Consider the following 20,074-nt stretch of genomic DNA (forward strand, 5'->3'; position numbering starts at 1 on the left):
TGGCACCTCGATTCTATCTTCCTCGGGTTTGAGTTGTGAGTTGACTCCAAATCTAACCCACAATGCTTTGCAAAACCCTGCCCACACCTGAGGGTGTCTTCCTTTAACAGAAACCCAAGCTAAAAATACATCCCGGCTGGGAGAGGGGGCTTCTGCCCCAAGGACCATGCCTGGAGGGAAGGTTTATGGCTGGTTATAAACTCCCCCTTAGTGTGCATTTGTGATGCCAAGGAAACCTCTGCCACCTGTGCTCTGTTACAGTACTTAGATTCCTATAGGTCACGAATGCCAAGGTGAACGCTGTGTACATGTGCCCTGGGCAAGACCCAAGGTCATTACAAATGAAATAAAATGTTCTGATCCCTTCAGGCCCCAGCACTAAGAATCTCTTGGATTTAGTTTAATAGTTTCCAAAAAGCAGTGGCTCTGCTGCAGAACTGCCTGACCTGCCCATCCAATGCTGCCAGAGTGGCTGTTTTCTGACAACAGGGAAACAAACGAATCTGTGGCAGAGAGAAACGGGCAGCCCAAGACAGCAGGGTAGGACCAAGCTACCCACAAGCCGAGAGAGTGGGAGGGCGAGGGGAGGGAGAATGGGAGGATGGGGAGGAGAAAAGGGTGGTCTATCGCTTTAAGGGGGCTGGCTGTCAATCAGAAAGTCCTTTTCTTTGCTGGAGAAGAGGCCAGAGATCTTCAGAGAGAAAAAGTAAAGGGAAGAGAAAGCGGCAGGGATTGTTCCAGCTGGGCAAAGAGGCACAAAGGGAAGGCGGTGAGAGGGATTTGACTGAGTCCAGAGACAATGGGTGAGTATGAGAGAGGGATCCTTCCAAACTAACACAAAAGTTTGTTTGTTTGGTTTTTTTAAATCAACGCTATCCAGGGGCTGGAGGAGGCTGATTCTGGTTGTACGGTGTTTGCGCTAAACTGCCCTTCCTAGCAGGATGGTGGGACTTTAACGGCCTTTGATCAGCAAGTGCCTGGGGAAGGCCAGAAAGGCGGTGCCAGGCTGTAACTGACTAGGTTCTGTGCCCTCCTGCCACCGACAGGGAGCCTTGGTGCCGTCCAGTTTCTGAGTTCGCAAGTTTTGTTACTCAGCTGTTGCAGGTGCAGACCAACGACCTGACAACACAGGCTGAACCTCTCTCATCCGGTGCCAGAGGACAGAATTTGCCTGCCCACGGGAGGTCAATATTGCCTAGCACATTACTAACACGTCCACTGCTGACTGGGTTCATAGAAGATATTTAGGTGTAAATTACAGCAAAACAACACCACTGAACACTGAGAGCCAGGACTGGTGGCTGGAAACAAACCTAATGGGATTGCGGGAAATTTGGCCACACCCACGATAAGGGGTTGCCCGGCTGATTAAAATCATGCTGGATTACGGATGTTGCCAGATGAGAGAGTTCTGGATTAGAGAGGTTCAACCGGTAGTAGATATCTCTGTCAAAGGGCACCTGCCTTGGTGGGATCTGCCTCCAAGCTAAATGTCTTCGCTTGCAAAAGAAATTCTGCTGGTGTTATGGGGCCATGATAGGTGCCATACAGCAATGGTCACAACTGGGTCTCTTTTGAAAGCTGAATTATGCCTCCTCCTCCGAAAACTGTACACATCGTCAGCTTGGCTTGAAAACTAGCATGGCAACTCCAAGGCCATGGGAAGATATGTGGGGCTAATTTGAAATCATCTGGTCAGTCTCCTGCTTATCTGAATGTAGTTGTCCCTGTGTTCCCTGTAAGCTGAGTGCGTGTGCAGTGGCCCAGGAGAGAATCAGACGCCACCCAACTGATTAGCAAAGGGCCCGGCGCTGGGCTTTGTGTTTCAATTGGTGGTGTACATGGCTCAGTGCACATAAAATGTAATCAGCACATGTAATGGGAAAAAATCCCTGCGTAGCTGGGAAAGAGCAGAGGGAACATTGGTTGTCTCCAAAGCCACCTTGTACTCGACAAGTGACTGCTGGACTGCCAACCCTTCCACTCAGCCACTACTTTGTAAGACACAGAGCCTCTCCCTGGCCAGCCTCCGCAGCTGGCTCCCCTCTGTCTAGTTCAGTCTGCACGCCGCCGGGAAGGGCTCCATGAGAACCGCAGCTTTGATTCCTGCTGCTCTTCTTCCTGCGGGGCTGGACCAGCAGTGACGTGACCTCCCCTGCCTTCAACTTGCTGGGCGGTGTTCCCTGTATGCTGCGCGCTCGGGCCATGGCCCAGGAGAGTTTCAGACATCGCGCAGCTGGTTCTCAGAGCACCCACAGCTACCGACAGCCAGCAGCCCCCAGCCACCGGCAGCTTCTACTGGTGGTACCCATCTGCACATGCCTTGGTGCGCAAAATAAATTTATTCTGCCCCAGGTGGAAAAAGTTAGGGAGAGCCCTGTTCCGGGGCCCTCTGGATGCTTTGCTCCCTCGTCAGCTGGCTCCCAGGGAGGAGCAGAAGTGGCTCTGCTCCCAGAGCTGCTCTCAAACTTCCAGCTGGCAGGGCTGAAGGACGGGGAGTCGGTCGCGGGAGAGAGGAGAGTGATGGGGATGAAGGGGGATAGTGTAGATTCAGGATACCGGGGCCAGGAGGAGACATCTCCAGCTGACACCAGGCCTTCAGCTGGGACTTGTACTTTGCATGCAGGAGTTTCTGGCCAGGGAGGCTGGAGGACACCAGAGCGAGCCCAAGCAGCAGGGGATACGGCATGCTGTCCTCCGCGTTAACCTAGCTAGCTTAGCTACCAGAGGCCGTGGCCTCTTGGCCTCCGGTGTGGTCTGCACTGCCAGGGGCCCTGCCTAATGACCTGCTCTGGTGGCCAAGCTAGCTGGATTCACCCTCACTCAGGTGCAGCTACATGAGCTGCAGGCGCAGCCCTGCGCAGTCCGGGGCGGACCGGTGGTTCTCAAACACCTGTACGAGTGAGCCCCTCATGCAGTGAGCCTTGGCGTGGGACCCCCTCCTGCCAGGCATGGAAACACTTTTATACATATAACGCTCTTGTAAATGCTGGCAGCAAAGTGTGGGTTGGATGGAGGCTGACAGCTCGTGTCCACCCAGTAGTAACCGTGTCACACCCTGATGGGGCCCAGCCCCCAGCGTGAGGACCCCGGTATAAGAACCTAAGAGTGGCCATAGTGGGTCAGCCCAAAGGTCCATCTAGCCCAGCATCCTGTCTTCCACCAGCGGCCAATGCCAGGTGCCCCAGAGAGAGACAGAAGGGGTAGTCATTGAGCGATCCCTCCTGTCACCCACTTCCAGGCTCTGACAAACACAGGCCAGGGACACCACTCTGACCCACCCTGGCTAATCGCCATGCACGGCCCTGTCGCCCTGAACCCTGTTAAAGTCCTGGTCTTCACAACCTCCTCTGGACAAACCCACAGTGATCCAACTTTGTAGCTTTAGGCGGGTGACACAATGCAGTGATTGAAACAAGCGACCAGCCAGCCAGAATGTCAACCCCAGCCACGCTCCTGATGTTGTTGTGCGACCTCGAGCCAACAACTTAGTGCCGGTGTCTCAGTTTCCCCTCTGGGAAATGAGTAATCCCTGCCTCCCAGGGCTGTTGGGTGAGTTAAGTCAGTCTGGAGGGCGCTTTGAGGCCCTCAGGAGACACTTGCTAGCTAAATAGGAAGTGCTGTTGTTGCAGGTTTATACAGATCCCCGTGTGCTTCACACACAGCTGGCTAGGCAGCCTTTCTAACCCCCATCTCTACTTACATGCAGCCACTTCTGGGGCAAAACACGGCAGTTCTCTTAGCAGCCCACAGCAACTCGTAGGGCGGGAAGTGAAGATTACGGTATGCAACGGTAGCCATGGGGGGAGGTTAGGCCAGAAATTCTCATTTTCACAGTCAACCTCCACTGATTTGTGCTGCGTTCATTCCCCGTGTCTGACAGTTACAGCTGTGGCTCAGGAAGTCCAAAGCTCTCAGCTGTGTCTGTGTACAGTGGCCGCTTCCTTGGCAACCAGAGAAGATGCTCTGGAAGGGACCTGGAGAGGTCATTGAGCTCAGCCCCCTGCCCTCACAGCAGGACCCAGCACCACCCCTGACAGATTTTTTCCCCCTCTTGCTTTAAATCTAACCTGCCCCAGACCCTTGAAATGCTGCCTCAAGGGCTGAGCTCCCAACCCTGGGTTTATAAGGCCAATGCTCTAACCACTGAGCCATCCCTCCCGCCGCAGAGGGAGGAAGGGGCATCATAGCATCAGGAATGGGGTGGAGCTCAGGGGTGAGGCCAGAGGGCAGGTGCTATCAGACCAAGCCTACAGGCCACAACCAGACTTATCAGCAAGGCTTCATGGAGCGTGGTCAGAAAAGTGACGCTACGAAATGGGACCTTCCGGCTCCCGGCCCAGCTCCTAGCAGGGCTCTGAGTTTGTTCTGCGACGGTTGTCAGCGCAATCACGCTCAGCAGCAGCAGACCTGGCAGTTAAATTCCCAGGACAGACCAGGCTGTCGGAGACCAGCCTCGTCGTTCCTGGGCAGAGCCCCTGGGAGCTGGTGGGGCCGGTGGCTGTGGAATGGGCAGGCGGAAGCCAGGGATGTTGCTGACGCCCCGCGACTGACTCACTCTCCTGGCCAGAATGGCCCCGCTGCTAACCCTGACTTCCTGCCCTTTCTGAACTGCAGCCAGGGGAGAGTTTGGCAGTCAGCCAGCTGATGCCAGACCCCCATGAGCCACCCCAGCCTGGCAGGGCCCACACACACGCCCTTGGAGGCGGAGGTGGAGGGTCCTTTTCTGAGATCTCTGCTTGTTCTGAATCCCATTGAGAACCACGGCAGGCCCAGGGCAGCGTTGGGGTGAGCACAAGGTAGGGGGTCCGTTCCCCTACTCCCGAGCTTTGCTGCTATGGCTTTATCCTGCCCTGCACAATACACCCATCCTGCTCCCACCGCTCCAGAGCTGGGCACCCAATCCTGCGCCTGTTGAAATCAGTGGAAAGTGCCCAGGCACTCCCGGGGGGCAAAGGCAGGCCCTCCTGGATCTCTGCTGATGTCTCCCCGAAAGCTGGGCTGACCCTGCATCTGCCCAGGTGGATGGGCAGCCCCACGCCCACGCCGTTCTGAAGGCGTGGTCACAGAGGTCCTGGGATTTCCACCTGCTGGCACCAAACCCGGCGCTGCAGCGGCAGAACCAGCAGGCAGTGGACAGGCCTCGTCCTCCTTCTCACTGCCCTGCCCAGAGGGCACAAGGCCCCACATCTGCCTCTGAGGAGGAAGGCTGGGGTCTCTGGGCTGCCGCAGCCAGCCATGGCGCCTCGGGAGCTACACTGGGGCGCCAGTAGCCTGCCTCTGGAGAGCTGCCAGAGACCTCTGCAGCCTGCCAAGCACAACTGGCCGGGATGCACCGTGGGCGGCCTGGGAGTAATCCGGGCTGGAGGCCCCCTCAGCTCTAGGCACTGGCTGCTCTCTGCCAAAATAACCTGTGTTTGCTGTGCCGAGTCTGTTGCACGGCAGCCCTGTGCGAAGCGGGCGGGGGGCTGTGTTTAGCACCAAGAGGAGAGCTCCTGGATCCTGCCTCAGTGGTCCTAATCCACGGCAAGTATCAGAGGGGGAGCCACGTTCGTCTGTATCTGCTAAAACAAGCAGCCCTGCTGCACCTTGGAGACTAACAGGCATTTTGGAGCATCAGCTTCCGTGGGCAAAGACCGCCGACGAATCCAGGGCAGCGGCACAGGCGCGCGCTGCTGGGAGGAGACAGCCTGCGATGGTTTGTGCCGTAGGCAGGGCAGCCGGGATGCAGGAGCGGGGAAGGGTCCTGGCCAGCCCCGGGGGTCTCGCCCCGGGGAAGCCACGCGCCCTGCGCACGAGACTGCCTCTCCACTGGGGCACGTTAGAGCGGCTGCCTGGGGCCCGCACAGAAGCAGCTTTGTCCCAGCAGGGGATCTGAGGCCCTTGTTTGTCGCTGGCACCTCCTGGCCATATGCAGTTACCTCACTGCGCTGCACCCGCCGCCCCTGTACCAGCCAGCCTAGTGGGCCTTTCAGCACCCAGCCGTTCCCTCAATGGAGGCACTGTGTGGAGGCGTTCACGGGGGTGAGGGAGGGTGGCAGGGGCTGGGGGTGTTGCCCGGCAGCGCATGGGAGGGTCTGTGACTTGGAGAGACGGGGCTCCTCGGTCAATGGCTCCTCCTGTTGTTTTGCCACTATTGTTCTTCCCCATTTGTCAGCTGGGCTGAGACACAAGGCCGGGGATTGTGCTGCTACAAGGGGCCCTTTCTCTCCCCCCACTTCGCGAGGCGCCAGCCCTGCCTCCCGGCAGTTGTGGCCCAGATTCCTGCTCACAGTCAGTCGGGGACACACCGCTGCTACCCAGAGCTCCTAGGCCGGAGGGGGCCAGGAAAGACCTAGGCACAATGGGCCCTGGTCAGACAGCGCCTGGTACAAGAGCACCCCAAGAGCAGCCACATTCAGAGTCACGGGACGTGCGTGATCTCTGGCTTGGTCCCTCAGCGGCCACCTCTGGCTGAAACTAACAAACGCCTCTGCTTGCAACGTGCCCCAAAGCTTCTGCCATGGATTGCCACGTTCTTGGTGACGAAAACTCCAACAGCCCCTTTCCAGGGGTCCATAGCCCCCGCCCTGCCCCAGGCAAACTCTGCCAAGAACTGATGGGCCAGACACATGCCGTGTCTCGTTTTCCAGAGGATGGGTGAGCGTAGCCCCGGGGAAGCCTGGCTGTGTCTTGTGATGAGCTAGCAGGAAAGCCGACTCCCAGCCAGCCCTAACTCACATGCCAAGTGGAGGAGGAAGGAGGGGAAATATTTCCTCTTTTTGTTGCTGAGGCTGCTCAGGATGATTCAGGAATACGCACGTGTGGCGTTCCCCGGGCGTTTCAGCCTCAGCCACTTCACCGGGAGCTAAGCCCAGGCTTAAGGCTAAAGCAGCCGGCTCCGCTGAATCGGGGCCTGGCAGCTTTCCAGATGTCCTGCAACTGCTCTTCTGTGGGCCAAGCCTCCTGAAAGGCGACTGCCTCTTCTGTGCACAACGTGGCACAAGCTGCAAGGAGCTCGCTGAAGATCTAGGTGCTGAAGCTGGAGGAACACCATGCATCCAGTCCAGTTCAGGCACGTTCCTTACACCCTGTTTTCTAGAGTTTGCTCCAGTCTAGGTCAGGTCCTCTCAGGTGATGGGGCTTCCACCACCTCCAGGAGGAATCTGTCCCACACCCTACAGAAGTCCATCTCAGTTCTTCCAGCCTGTATGTTCCTAAATTCCTTCCATTTCCTGTCCAGCGCCATCAGATTTACCCCAGTGTTTGGCAGGACTATGGAACCACAGAACACTAGAACTGGAAGGGATCTCACGAGGTCATCAAGTTCAGTCCCCTCCTCTCACGGCAGGAACAAGCTCCATCTATGTCACCCCGTTAGATGTTTATCTAACCTGCTCTTAAATGTCTCCAAGGATGGAGATTCCGCTGCCCCCCAGGCACGTTACTCCGGTGCTTAACCACCCTGACCATCGAGAATTTTTTCCTAACGTCCAGCCTAAACCTCCTTGCTGCAGTTTAAGCCCTGGGCGATTAGACTCAGATACCCAAATCCCATTCAGACTTAACACCAAGTGGGATCCTGACTCCTTTAGTCCTCTTGAGGAGCCAACCCTTCACCAGGAAACAGGCATGGAGGGTTTGCTGCTGAGGAGCTCAGCAGAAGCCCCTGGGCAGAGAGGGATGGGCTGGAAGTGCTTTTACTGAATCGTGGGCAATTACAGGCTAGTAGCCAGGTGTTAGCTAGCCAGATTAGACAGTGGCCTGCTTGTCTCCTTACCCTGCTGGGTGGCTAAGCCGCGTAGGCACAATGTAGGAGGTTGAGCTACTTGCTGCAGGCTGCCCTGTCTTAAGCACACAGGGTCTCCTCCTGATCTGGCAGCAGTGAGACTAACCTGGGCTACACCTGGGTTCCATCGGTGAATGCAGAATCAGGCCTGCGGTCCGAGGTTCCTCTCGGATTGGCTCATGGTCCATTGCAGGAGAGAGGAGGCGGAAACAGGAGCACAGGCTGCTGGGCTGGAGTGTGGGAGACCTTTCCTGGAGCCTGACAGGGCTGGATGGGCAGATGACAGTGTTTGATGGAATCTGCTTCCCTGTCGTGCACCCACCCAGACCTGCTGCAGTGTCACCTGTCTGCCTTAAGCCTCACGCTGAGGAGGCCTGCCTGACCCCGGCCGGCTGCTCGCAGCTACATAGACCCCACGCAGCCACCAGCACATGGTGCCCGTTCCAACCCGCTGGTAACTGAATAGTCCTCCCATTGTTCCCTGTTTGCTTCCCCTGCCCCCGAGCATGCAGAACACTGCTGAGAATACACAGGCTAGCAAGGGAAGAACAAAGCCCCACTGTCCTCAGTGCCATGAAGGGATCAGTACAGGCTGTAACCTTGCACTCGCGGGGAGGGGAGAACCTCACTGCCCCTGACTCTGTGGCTCTCTTATGGGTCATTCTTCAGGCAAAGAGAACAACATGGTGGGGCTGGGGAAGGGGGAAAGTGGGTGTTGGAAAATTCCCAACCGCACATTCATGGAAGGGAGCTGGCAGGGAGCAGTGGGCGTCATCTGGACGTGCCCTCTCCTTTGTTAAAACCCATCAGCCTTGTGTGTGTTCACCCCAGGCCAGGGTCTCCACGATGCCCAGCTGCAGCAGGGGTGGGTGACGGGAGGGAGGTGTGTAAACTGCCTGCAGGGTGCAGAGGGAGGGGCTCTTGCAGAAAGAGAGGGGGCGCGGTGAGATAGCAGAGAATGAGGCTGTTGCTCGGGGAGGTTCTGATTTTTCCAGGCAGAAGATCGTTTCAGCATCGCTTTGAGTGCGTCTTGTGCTTACTGGTGGTTTTGCACTCTGAGAGATGGGCGTGAACTGGCGCTCCAGACTCAAACCCCTCCCTCTCCGCACCAGTTCCAAGCTCTCCCCTGCCTCCAGCTTCAGAAATGAATGTGTAGGGGGCTTTGTCTATGTGATGGGTCAAAAGCAACCCCCAGTGAATTCTGCACTGCTGAGAACTCAGACCCAGACTCTCTCTCGTACCTGAGCAAGTTTATACCTCTAGATTAAGGGCCTTATTTTCCAAAGAGCTTTGTACCTGTGGCTCCAGCTGTAACCAATGGGAGCTGCAGGTGGGGCACTTCTGAAACCCAGCCCCTCAGTTTAATCCTAGCTATATGTACCCACCACAACAGAGCAGCTGTTCTCTGGGATTGCACCTACAGCAGCAGCCCCAAGGTGCAGGTAGAGGCTCAGCTCTGGGTGCCTGACTGTTTATATAGGTTAGCAACCTCCGTTTCAGTCAGACTCCCTGCTAAGTGAGGGTATGGGCTTGGGGACTTACTGACCCCCAGAAGAAGGGTACCTACTGCGCGAGATGGTCTTTTGCCTACTATTCTGATTGGGTGATCAGGGTGTAATAAGGGCAGAGTACCAGCCTCAACGACATACAACTCCCACTGCTTTGAGGGGGACGGGGACTTGAGCCCAGATACGGATGTATCAAATGGATTCTTTCATTGCCTCTTGGCAGGTGGGAGACGCGCAGGGCTTGTGTCTGTACATGGGATGAGAGCGCTGCATGCTGTGATTTCGTTGCTGGTCCCTCGGTGGGTGTGAATGCTGGCGGTGGGACCATGCCCTGCTGCTGAAATCCACTCCGGTGTGAAGATCCAGCAGGAGGCTTATAGAACCAGCGGGTTAGAGCTGCCAGGGCTATTTGGCTTAAATAATAAGGAGGCAGTGTCTAGATCTGGCGCTGGTCCAGGGCTCTGCATGAGGGCCAGTATCACCCTCCATTTTCAAAGCCAAGATAAAAGTAATACGTTAAAAAAGTTCTCCTCTGAGACTGTCACAACGGCACCGATTATTCGCCGGGGAAGCCCTGTTCACATCTCCCTCCTCTCTCTCTCTGTGGCAGGCTTGTTTACATTTGCATTTCCCTCAGGCTGGGCCCAAATGGAGATCGGTCAGTTTCACCTGCGTTGCTAGTCAGTTTCATTGCCGGGCTGCTGCCTGGAGGGCAATGCTTTCATTCACATGGGGAGGCAGTCCCCAGAGGGGGCAGGGCCGACAGCCTCACTGGGTCCCTGGTGAGGTGGGGGGCCTGTTCTGCCCCCCTGCAAGGAGCATGCCTCATGCAGAAGGGGCGGGGCTGGGGCAGCCAGCCCTCAGTGCCCCCTAGACAGCGGCGTGCCCAAAGTAGATCAGGCCTCCAAGCTGCCTGCCAGCCTGCCGCCCCTTTGGGCTGGTGGCAGCACTTTGTGGTTGAGGTGACGTCTCTCTTCCTCCCTAGGCTGGCTGGAGTGCTGCGCACGATGTCTGATAGGAGCACCCTTTGCTTCCCTGGTTGCCACGGGGTTGTGTTTCTTTGGGGTTGCGCTGTTTTGCGGCTGCGGGCACGAAGCTCTCACTGGCACCGAGCGGCTAATTGAGACCTACTTCTCCAAAAACTACCAGGATTATGAGTATCTTATCGACGTGTAAGTATTCGTCTTCTCGTGCTCTAGAGGCCAGGTCCCTTTTCCCGCCATCACTTCCCTGGCTTCAGGGGCTGCACTGGAGGCCCTCAGAATTCAGCACCACTCGGCAGTCACTCGGAGGAGCTAGTGGGGAGCTGGGAGCGACGCTACCGCTCCCCTGGCTGCTTAGCTAATGGAGTCCTGCTGCCCGGTGAGAACGAGTTTGGGGCCAGGACCAGAGGCTGGTTTTCCTGCCGGGTTGTGCAGAGCTCTAACCACTAGGCAGCAGGGCTAGCAGCACCGTGCCACATTCTGGAAAACAGACTCAAAAAGGACTAGTGGTTTTGGGTGCTTAACTTGAGCCAGCTGGAAGTGGCCTCATTTTCAGAGGGACGGTGCTTGGCCCTGTCTGAAAATCAGGACTCCTTCAAGGTTCTCACCCGGGGCTCCCAAATCCCTCGTCAGTCAGAAACTCTTAAAACTTCTGGGCACTTATATGCCATCACCAGCTGGCCCCCTTCACACCCAGGCCTGAACCTGCCCCGCTCTGGTCCAGGGTAGCTGTCTGCCCTGGTATCAACATGCTGCCGGGTTGGGAACAGGCTCTGCTTCTGCGGGGCGCCTGCTCTGCTGATTAGTTCACAAATGGTCAGGTTATTCCTTCATCCTCATGGGAAGCTCTGGCCTGTTTACCTGTCTCCGGGCAGTTCGGCCCTGTGGGACTGCGAAGAACGCCCCCCAGTGATCGGGGGCCGTCCATGCTGGATTCGTTTTGGTTCTGGGTAGTTCCACTAGTGTCGATGGGGCACACGAGCCCTTCCAGCCAGCCCACGGCCGAGGCTCGCTGAGGCTCTCCCTGCCTGGACCCTTCTTCACCTTGTTGTGCTCACACGTGTTTTCTATCTGACCCTTGCTAGGTACGGTGGATAGTGTTGGATCCTCCACTCTCGGTAGGTATGGAGAACGCAGGGCAGCCAGACTTGCCAGGCAGAGCAGGTCTCGCTGCCCTCCATGTACCACGCTCTCTGCCTGGCTTTATACACAGGCATGGGACCAGGTATCTCCTTCTCTCCTTCCTTGCTGGGCCACCCATAAACCAGTGTCATAGACACTGCTCCCTACTTCTCGACAGGCCGTTTCCTTCGGGATCTTCCTCATCCTGCCATGCCCTCCTTTCTCCCATTTGAGCTAGCTGCCCTCATTGCGTTAGCCCGATCCTGGAGTGGAGGGGAGTGGCCAGGGCCAGAGCTTGCTCCTCTGAGGTTTTGGGTAAGGCCTGAGGAGCAGCTCCTGTCGGGCACCCTTTGCTGGATCTGTCCTGGGAGGGGAACTAGCCGCAGCCAGGGTTCGAAGGGCGAGACCTGCATCGAAGAGTTAAGAGGTCGTTTTTCTCTCCTTCCCTCCCTCTCTTTGTCTCTGTCTCTTCCCCATGTCCCCTCCAGGATCCATGCCTTCCAATACGTCATCTACGGAACGGCTTCTTTCTTCTTCCTCTACGGAGCCCTCCTTCTGGCCGAGGGCTTCTACACCACCGGTGCCGTCCGGCAGATCTTTGGCGACTACAAGACCACCATCTGCGGCAAGGGCCTCAGCGCTACGGTAACAGGGGGCCAGAAGGGGAGGGGTTCCAGAGGCCACCATCAAGCTCACTCTTTGGAGCGGGTGTGTCAGTGTTTGGGCAAATGGCTAGGACATCCCGACAAGGTGATCTTAACCAGGGTTTGGCGCTAATTCGGAACGCTCGGGCAGGCTGATGGGCATGAGACTGCAGCCCTGTCCCAGCTGGCTGACGGCTCCCCCAGAAGTCACGGACTCACTGGGGACGGCTGTACTGATTCGGTGGTAGCTAAAAGGAAAGCGCACCCCGGCAGCTCAGCCGCCCCACCAGGGGGGCCCTCCATGGCCAGAGGCACACCTCACCGCTGGAGAGCTCTAAACCACCGCTACAGCTCCTGCCACCTCAGCTCGCTTCCTATTTGGTAACTCCCACCTCTCCCCTTCCTTGCTCTCCTCTCTGCAAGCCCCCTCCGCTGCCGCTCTTTGCTGAAGGTTGCGTTTGCATTGTAACGTTTAAACAAAAAGCATTTTGTCTGAAGGCAGCTGGCCCGGCCCCGCGAGGGATTCGGCGCCGGGGTTTTATTAGTGATTATTACCAGTATTTTCTGCGTTGCACTGTGGACCCTGCTCAAGGCCCTGTCATGCTGCATATAACCCAGAGGCGCACCCTTCCCCAGACATGTATTTTGCACGGTGTCTGTGCCGTGGTCTGCAGGGCGGAGAGCTGGGGTGCTAGGATATTATTTAATGCCCAGTAAAAATGGGTCTTTTGTTCTTTCTGCGCTTGTCGCTGGCAGCCCTCCTCTGCTCAAAGGCAGCGGAGACTCCAGCAGCCTACCTCCACCGTGGTTACTGGTTACAACATGTGACTTGAGAATTAAGAGGTGGCAAGTTACAGGGCTGTTCCATGCAGGTCACCTTAAAGGGGCTGATTTTCAGAAAGGGCTGAGCTCCTGTTCTCGGAAAGCCAGCTCCTTGCAAGGTCACAGACCAGGTGCCCGAAATCAGTAGCCTTTTTTCCAAAACTTTGGCCACTGTGGCCAGGACTGTGCCACGGTGAAACACCAGGACGTGTCCAGAGGCAGGGGGATCAGGCAGCACTGTGCAGTTAGGAGAGTTTTATAGCTCAACCTTCAAACAAATTGTTTCTTGTTTAAACAGCCAACATGAAGCCAGGACTACAGGAGGTGCCAGCATTTCCCTATGAGCCGGGTCCTACCAGGGACTTGAGAACCTCAGGTTAGGTTGATCACGGACAGCGCAGCCCAGTTAGACCCAAGGCTGCTTTGGAGGCCTCAGTGCCAAGTGTAATTCCCCAGGCTGGCTGCATCCGCAATTCCCAGCGCGCAGAAGCGGTGCAGGGTGCTCCTTGCCTCAGGGAGCTGAGCAGAACGGATGCGCTTTTCTTTCCAGATCGTTCATTTTGCACCATGTGGGCCAGATGTTTTTGGAGATTGGGTGGATACAACTGCGCTTGCTGGTTTGCCCCTGCACTGAAGGCAGCACAAGGCCCTGCTATGCCCATTGGTGAACTGCACGCACAGATTCCCTATGTGCGTGCACACAAATCGAGGGCTGGCACATGCCTGGCGAGTGAAACACTGCCCTGGCCGGTTATGTACAGAGAGATCCATTCCCCACGCACAGGCTAGGGCAGCGATTCCCAACCTGGGGCCCATGGACCCGTGGGGTTCCATGGGGGCACTGCAGGGGGCCCGTGAGAAAAATAGAAGATAATTAAAAATGATCCTAGCAAACGAGTTTTAAATAAATTGCAAAGTTACAATTATTTTTAAATTAAATATCTTGCAATAAGGCTCTTAATCGCTGTCTGAAAATCAATGTCGTCATTTCCTTTTTCCTTTACTGAAGTGTACAGAGTGGCTAGAATTAGCTTTGATGGGGTCCACGAATGGTTTGGGGGGGTGGCTGTGGGCTCACACAGTGAAAGGTTGGGAACCACTGGCCCATATGAATTTGCTTGGCACAAAAACCATGTGCACAGTTGTGTCTGCCTGACTTTGAAATTTCGGCTCCGCTTGAATGTTGTTTTCAGTGGCGAGCGTGTGTGTCTCGAGATGGGTGTGCACCTGAGTGCATCTCACGATTGGCACATGTATACAAACACACACATTCAGACTGGCGGACAGCTGCCCTCTCATGTTTGCTGGAGGTGCTCTCTCCTTCTTTCCAATTGGCAGAGACCCGGGCATTGCATTCACGTCAGCCTGCTTCCAGATCTCCAGTCTCATGCTCTCATGTCTGAAGGCTCTGGCAGACCATTAACCCCTTGCCTCCCTCTTGCGTGTCTTGACCGTTTCAGTTTGTGGGTGTGACCTATGCCCTGACCATCATCTGGCTCCTGGTGTTTGCCTGCTCTGCTCTGCCTGTCTACATTTACTTCAATACCTGGACAACATGCCAATCCATCGCCTTCCCCAGCAAGACCTCGGCCAGTATAGGCACGCTGTGTGCTGATGCCAGGATGTATGGTGAGCCTTGGACTGTGTCTCTCTCCAATAAGCACCATTTTATCAAAGACCCAATAGACCTGGGACTCACTCAAGTCAGTAGCAAGACATCCACTTGCTCCAGCCGCCCCGGATTTGGCTCTGCATTCTAGACATTCTTAATGAAAAGGCCATGATGCGGCAGGGAGCTGTTAGCAGACATTGAGGTGGGATCGGCAGGGTCTTGGGCAGCGTTCTCTGGAAGCCGAGCACTTGGGCAGCTGCCCAGGAGAGATTCAGGTGCCGTCCAGTTGATAAGCCAACCGCCCTCAGCACCCACGCCGCACAGCATGGCTTCTATTGGTGGTGCACATAATAAAATTTGTTCCACCCATGGAGGGCAAAAATTAGAGGGAACGCTGGTTCTGGGCCGGGTGAAGTCACCGAATTTGGGGCGGACCGACTAGAAGGGCAGAGATGGCAGGATTTGGTCGAGGCACTTGCTGCCAGAGGTCTCCAGTGGTGAGAGTTTGTTTACGCTGCAGCCAGGCATGGCCGCAGCTTGCGTAGACACGCTTTGGCTCAGAGCGGGTACTGGTAGCAGTGGAGACACAACAGCCTGTCTTCCGTGTGGGCCAGAGACCCAGGTAATTACTCAGGCTGCAGTGCCTGCCGCTGCTGCTTCTTGACACCGGTAGCCAGGCCAGTTGTGTATTCATAGCATAGAACACAACGCTCCTCTTTCCACGTCCCCGGCCTGCCTTCCCTGCTCAGTGGCACACAAAGGGGCAGATTGTGCCAAGATTCCAGGGTCCCATGGAGCTCCTCTCGGCTCACCCTGGCCGACGTTCGTGTCTCATGTAGGTGTCCTCCCGTGGAATGCCTTCCCAGGAAAGGTGTGCGGCTCCAACCTTCTGTCCATCTGTAAGACCCCGGAGGTGAGTGCCAGCCATCCCTCCTAAGCAAGCACCGGGATCAGGAGAGGCAAAGCCCTTTGATGCCTTCAGCCAAGCTGGAGATCTGAGTCAGGAGCTGATTGGGTTCACAGTCTGGCTCCCAGTGGGCAAAGAGACAAAGTCTTCCAGGTTAGAGCTGGGTGGTTTTGGATGAACAGGGGAGTGAAGCCTCAAAGGAAGAAAGCAGTGAGGAGCCCAAGGTTAACTAGGAGGTAGCCATAGTGTGCAGGGCAGAGGTCTATTGTTGGAAACCCCAACAGACAGCACATCTGCCCGGGGTTCACATCTGTCTTCCCTCACTGTACCATCTGAGCCTCTTTCAGTATCCCTGTGAGACAGGGTAGTCCCATTATCCCCATTTTACAGATGCCAGTCGAGGCACAGAGAGATTAAGTGATTTGCCCAGGGTTACAAAGGAAACAGCACGGGGACTTGCACCCAGCACTCATAAGTCCTAGGCTGGTCCCCTAACTACTGAAGCATTCTCCCTCACTGTGTGGGGCTAGATCACCCTCCTTTCCTGTGGCCTAGGAGAGCCACACAGGAAGCTGGCCGTCCACAGGCAGAGCAATGTACAGAAAGACCAATCCTGGATGACTATGAATGTGACCCTCATGCCCATCAATGCCCATGGGGGTGGGATTTTAAGTGCCATCTCCTTGATTGGCTCCAGAAATCCAGTCTGATTTCGTGAAGAAAGCCCAGTTTGCAGAAACCTTGTGGAAACCCCCTTGTGTCTCTCCTGTCTGGGAAACATCTGTAAATGCCAGCTTGTTGTTCCCTTTCCTTGCAGTTCCAAATGACCTTCCACCTCTTCATTGCCGCATTTGTTGGTGCTGCAGCGACGCTGGTTTCACTGGTGAGTCAATGGTCCACCAAAAAATGTCTCTTCTCATCCTAAGAGATGCTCTTACAGAGGCAGGATCGTTAAAGCAAGGCAGCTGCTAGGCAAGAAAGTCACTCGGCACATAGTGCCTGGTTATTTCTTCTTTGTGCTTGTTAGAGCACAGCCCTGGTTTTCAGAACCAGGAAGGCAGCAGAAGTTGCTGCTGGAAAGTGGGGATTGCAGGGGGAGGTGGATAACATCACAGAAGCAGAGAAGATAGGCTTGGATGTGGCCATCTGGCCCAAGTAATCCAGGCCCCTGCCCCAAGCACTCAGCTGTCTTGTATTCCCTGAACGCCTTATGAAACTCATGTTTCATTAGAGACGTTCCATGCTATCGATTCTTCACTGGTCCATAGGCCGCTGAAACTACCGGGAAAAATGACTATTCCTTGGTAAACTTATTGTTGGCCCAACTCAAAAAAAGGTACCCAAAGAGCCTGGGGAACGGTGACCGATCGGTGCGAAGGCGGCCATCTCGGGTGTCCTGGGGAGAGACGGCCAAACAGTTTGAAAGGGAGAGGGGCTTATTGACAGAGTGGGCCAGAACCAAAGCTGGTGTAAATCAACTTGGCTTCACTGATGTCTGTGGGTTCACACCGTTTGAGGGCCTTGCCCAGCGCCCTCCTGGGCTCAGTTTGAACCATCCCATCTCTCACTCTTTTCTCCCCTCTACCACAGCTCACTTACATGATTGCTGCAACTTACAACTTTGCCGTCCTCAAACTCATGGGTCGAGGCACAAAGTTCTAGTCTGTGCGAGGGAGCTGAGCTATCCAAAATGCCCTTTTCTCTCTAACCACGAGGCTTTAACAATGCAGCCACTCAACACCAGGTTTCCTACCTTAACGCCGTCTTCGCTGCTGACTCCCCCGCTTCTTCCTCTGCGATATCCATGACGACCACAACACAGACGGAGAGACCCTTGACGATGGACTTGTGCCTCGTGCACTTTTCTCTCTGTAGCTGTGTGGCTCCTCAGCAAGTCGTGCTGGGACTAGGGAAAGCCAAACGACAAGGATTTCCCGCCAGGCCAAAACCAGGAAAAGCAGATGTGGGATTTGCTCCACCTTCCCGAGGTTTTGTAGAAATAGGAACGAGCGTTTCTGCTTCTGGCAGGTGGAATTGATATTGATTGCCCTGCTGCACGTGGGGAAGCTTTTGCATGCTACACAGAGAGAGGAGGAAGTGGTCTGGCTTTGACTCCATCGCTATAGACTCTCCTTGTGATAACAGACTCAGAACTCACTTCCATCTTCATGTGGTGGACGAAGGAGAAGAGGACTTTTCCATGGTCAAGAAAGAGAATTTACCTGCATCTGCCTGCTGCAGCCAGGGTAAAAGGGGTTTAGAGCAAGGATCTTCCCAATGTGGGAAGAGAGCGCAGACCCCGATGCTGATAGAAGCTCACTTCCTTAACCCAGCCAACCCTACTTGAAGCATAAAGGAGCCTGGTGTCTCTGTAGACAAAGGGGGCTCTTGGTTTTACAGCTTAACAGCAATGGGATCAGAATTGCCTTGGGAGCCACTCCCCATGTGCCCCACTGCAGGGCCAAAGCAGTGGGAGGAACATGGATACCAGCTTGGACTAGATGGACTTCACTAACCAGTGGCCTGAGCGCGTAGCCAGAGGGGTCCCTTTTGTAGACACGGGATAACTCTTTGGACTGTATGTCTTCGCCTATCTTTCCTCTCGTAACCAGCTGTGCACATTGAACTCTGTCATACCTTCACAATGGTGCTCGTCTCTTCAGCTGACGTTTGCTTCCATAATGTTCTGTAAATTGAAGATCTTGATTTGTTTCTGATTCGTGTGTAACGTGACCTTATCTCCATTCCTCCTCACCCTCTTTTCTCAGGGGTTTCCCGAGGGCCCAGTTGTCTATTTTGAAACTGCCCAAAATTTGAACGATACCGTGTCTCCTTTTGACCACGGCCAGTCAACAAATGACCAAGGGGGGCATAGCGCATTCTGCACAGTCGTTAAATACACCCATTTCTGTGCAAATCTAAACTCTCCAGCTTCCATTTAGGTCTTTCTCACTGAGCAAACTAACGAGCCAACATTGGCCTATGCAGTCAAACTTAGAATGAGATTTCCGTGGTTCCCTTTTCACTGGAGACGCCAAGATGGGGAAAGGATCATAGCATCTCGACGTACTTAAGAGAGAGCAAAGTTCCGTCTGAGAAAGGGCACCTCTTTGTAGATTGACCAGTCCCAGAAGCTCTCAGCAGTCACACGACCACAGCGGCCCACGGACAGAGAGTAAAGAGTCCGTGTCTGCTGAAAACTCCTCGGTTCCTGCTGTTCCTCTGCTGTATTTTTTTTTAAATTATAGGTAAAGAAATGTGGCTTGGCATTTGTTTATTGAAGGAACTGCTTCCAGTGGCAGACTGTAGCACCTGCATTGCAGGGCTTCCGACACCTGGGTGCTGAAATAGATCGGTTAAGCTTTGGGGAGGGGGTGGGATGAGATGGGTGATGGCAGACTGGGCTGAGCAGAAACCAGTCAAGATCAGGCAAATGAAATCTTGTATCTTGTATTGATTTAATAACATAATAACAACCAACTCCTTCCTGCCAGTTCCTCTCTATCCTCCCCAGGAACCCAAACACACACGCAAAAATGAAAGTTAATCAACTGAAAGTGTTTCCTTCACTTCTGATCTAGAATTTCAACTTTTTAACCAATAAAAAGGAGCAGGTTCTGAAAGGCTTATCCTACGAGGTGTATTTTATAAAATTAAAGGAAATCAATTAAAATTAAGACTGTTCTGAACATGCTTGTCTGCTTGTCTGTCTGGGCTGGCAAACACAAAGAAGACTGATGACTTTGCTTTGATAGTAACTCCCTGGTGTTACACATTGTGTTCACACAGCAACCTAGCCTGCAAAAATGCATGGAGATAAATGCAACGGTCAACTATTTAAAAATCTGTCCTCCCTCTTTGTCCCTGGGGTTAACATCTTCGCAATTAAAGTAAGCCAGATATCCAGCTACTTGACAGCACCCTCGTTCACATCGGGTGGAGATCAGAGCTCACGTGCACGAACACTTATAGGAAAAAGATGCTTTTGTAACATAAAGCCATACACAGTTCTGCCACATTTTCACAACTTCGAACATACACAGTACAAGAAAGGGCGGTGCCTTTGCATTTGGTTGACTCCCCGAGGAACACCAGTGTTGGATAACTAAGGGCCTATCGGACTGCAGAACGACCAGCAAATTAACCAGGAGACGATCTTTTACAAATATTTGCATAACCTAATAAGCCGAACACTGCCCAAGTCCAGGTCTGTTTAGTGTTTAAACCTCAGATATAATCCAGTGCATTCAGATCAGCATAGAGCTGCTATTTGAAGCATCTAATCTAGGTTTTGAGGGAATTGACAAAAGTTAGGGGTACAGATCCATTGAAATTAAGTGAGAGAGGGGTCTCTCCTATCCATGATATTCACATGCTCCCCAGACCAGCGAATCTGCTTCAACTGCGCCAGTGTAAACCCACTCAGAGTCCTGGGTGCTGATTCCTTGTGCCAACCCCCGTACTGTGATGGATGGATGGATGGACACTCAGTGGTTCTTGGACCACTTGGGAGGGAGCTATTCATCCCAGCACAGAAGCCTGATACAAGACCATCCCTGCCAGCCTTTAACCCAGAGCGGAACGGTGCGAAGGGCAGGGGTAGCTTTCACCCTCAGTGGCCAAAGCTTGTCTTCCGCCCTGTCCTTTGAGTCTGATCACCATACTGCACGGCCTGGCTTGCAGGAACCTGTCAGTCACCACAGTCCAT

At 54.5% G+C, this 20,074-nt stretch overlaps 1 protein-coding gene across 2 annotated transcripts; it reads left to right on the plus strand.

Annotated features, from left to right (window-relative positions):
* The first annotated feature begins 669 nt into the window (after positions 1-669).
* On the plus strand, positions 670-19,070 carry PLP1 (proteolipid protein 1). Of its 2 annotated transcripts, none has more exons than XM_075007836.1 (7): positions 670-803; positions 10,262-10,448; positions 11,870-12,131; positions 14,308-14,476; positions 15,299-15,372; positions 16,184-16,249; positions 16,957-19,070. In XM_075007836.1, exons 1-7 carry the CDS (start codon positions 800-802, stop codon positions 17,026-17,028), a joined length of 834 nt encoding a protein of 277 aa, XP_074863937.1. In that variant the 5' UTR covers positions 670-799; the 3' UTR covers positions 17,029-19,070. The 2 variants fall into 2 exon arrangements, with proteins under 2 accessions (XP_074863937.1, XP_074863938.1); XM_075007837.1 differs by having other exon boundaries at positions 11,870-12,026.
* The last annotated feature ends 1,004 nt before the right edge of the window (positions 19,071-20,074 follow it).

This window comes from Carettochelys insculpta, chromosome 13, assembly GCF_033958435.1.
Source record: "Carettochelys insculpta isolate YL-2023 chromosome 13, ASM3395843v1, whole genome shotgun sequence".
In the NCBI taxonomy this organism is placed as follows: domain Eukaryota; kingdom Metazoa; phylum Chordata; order Testudines; family Carettochelyidae; genus Carettochelys; species Carettochelys insculpta.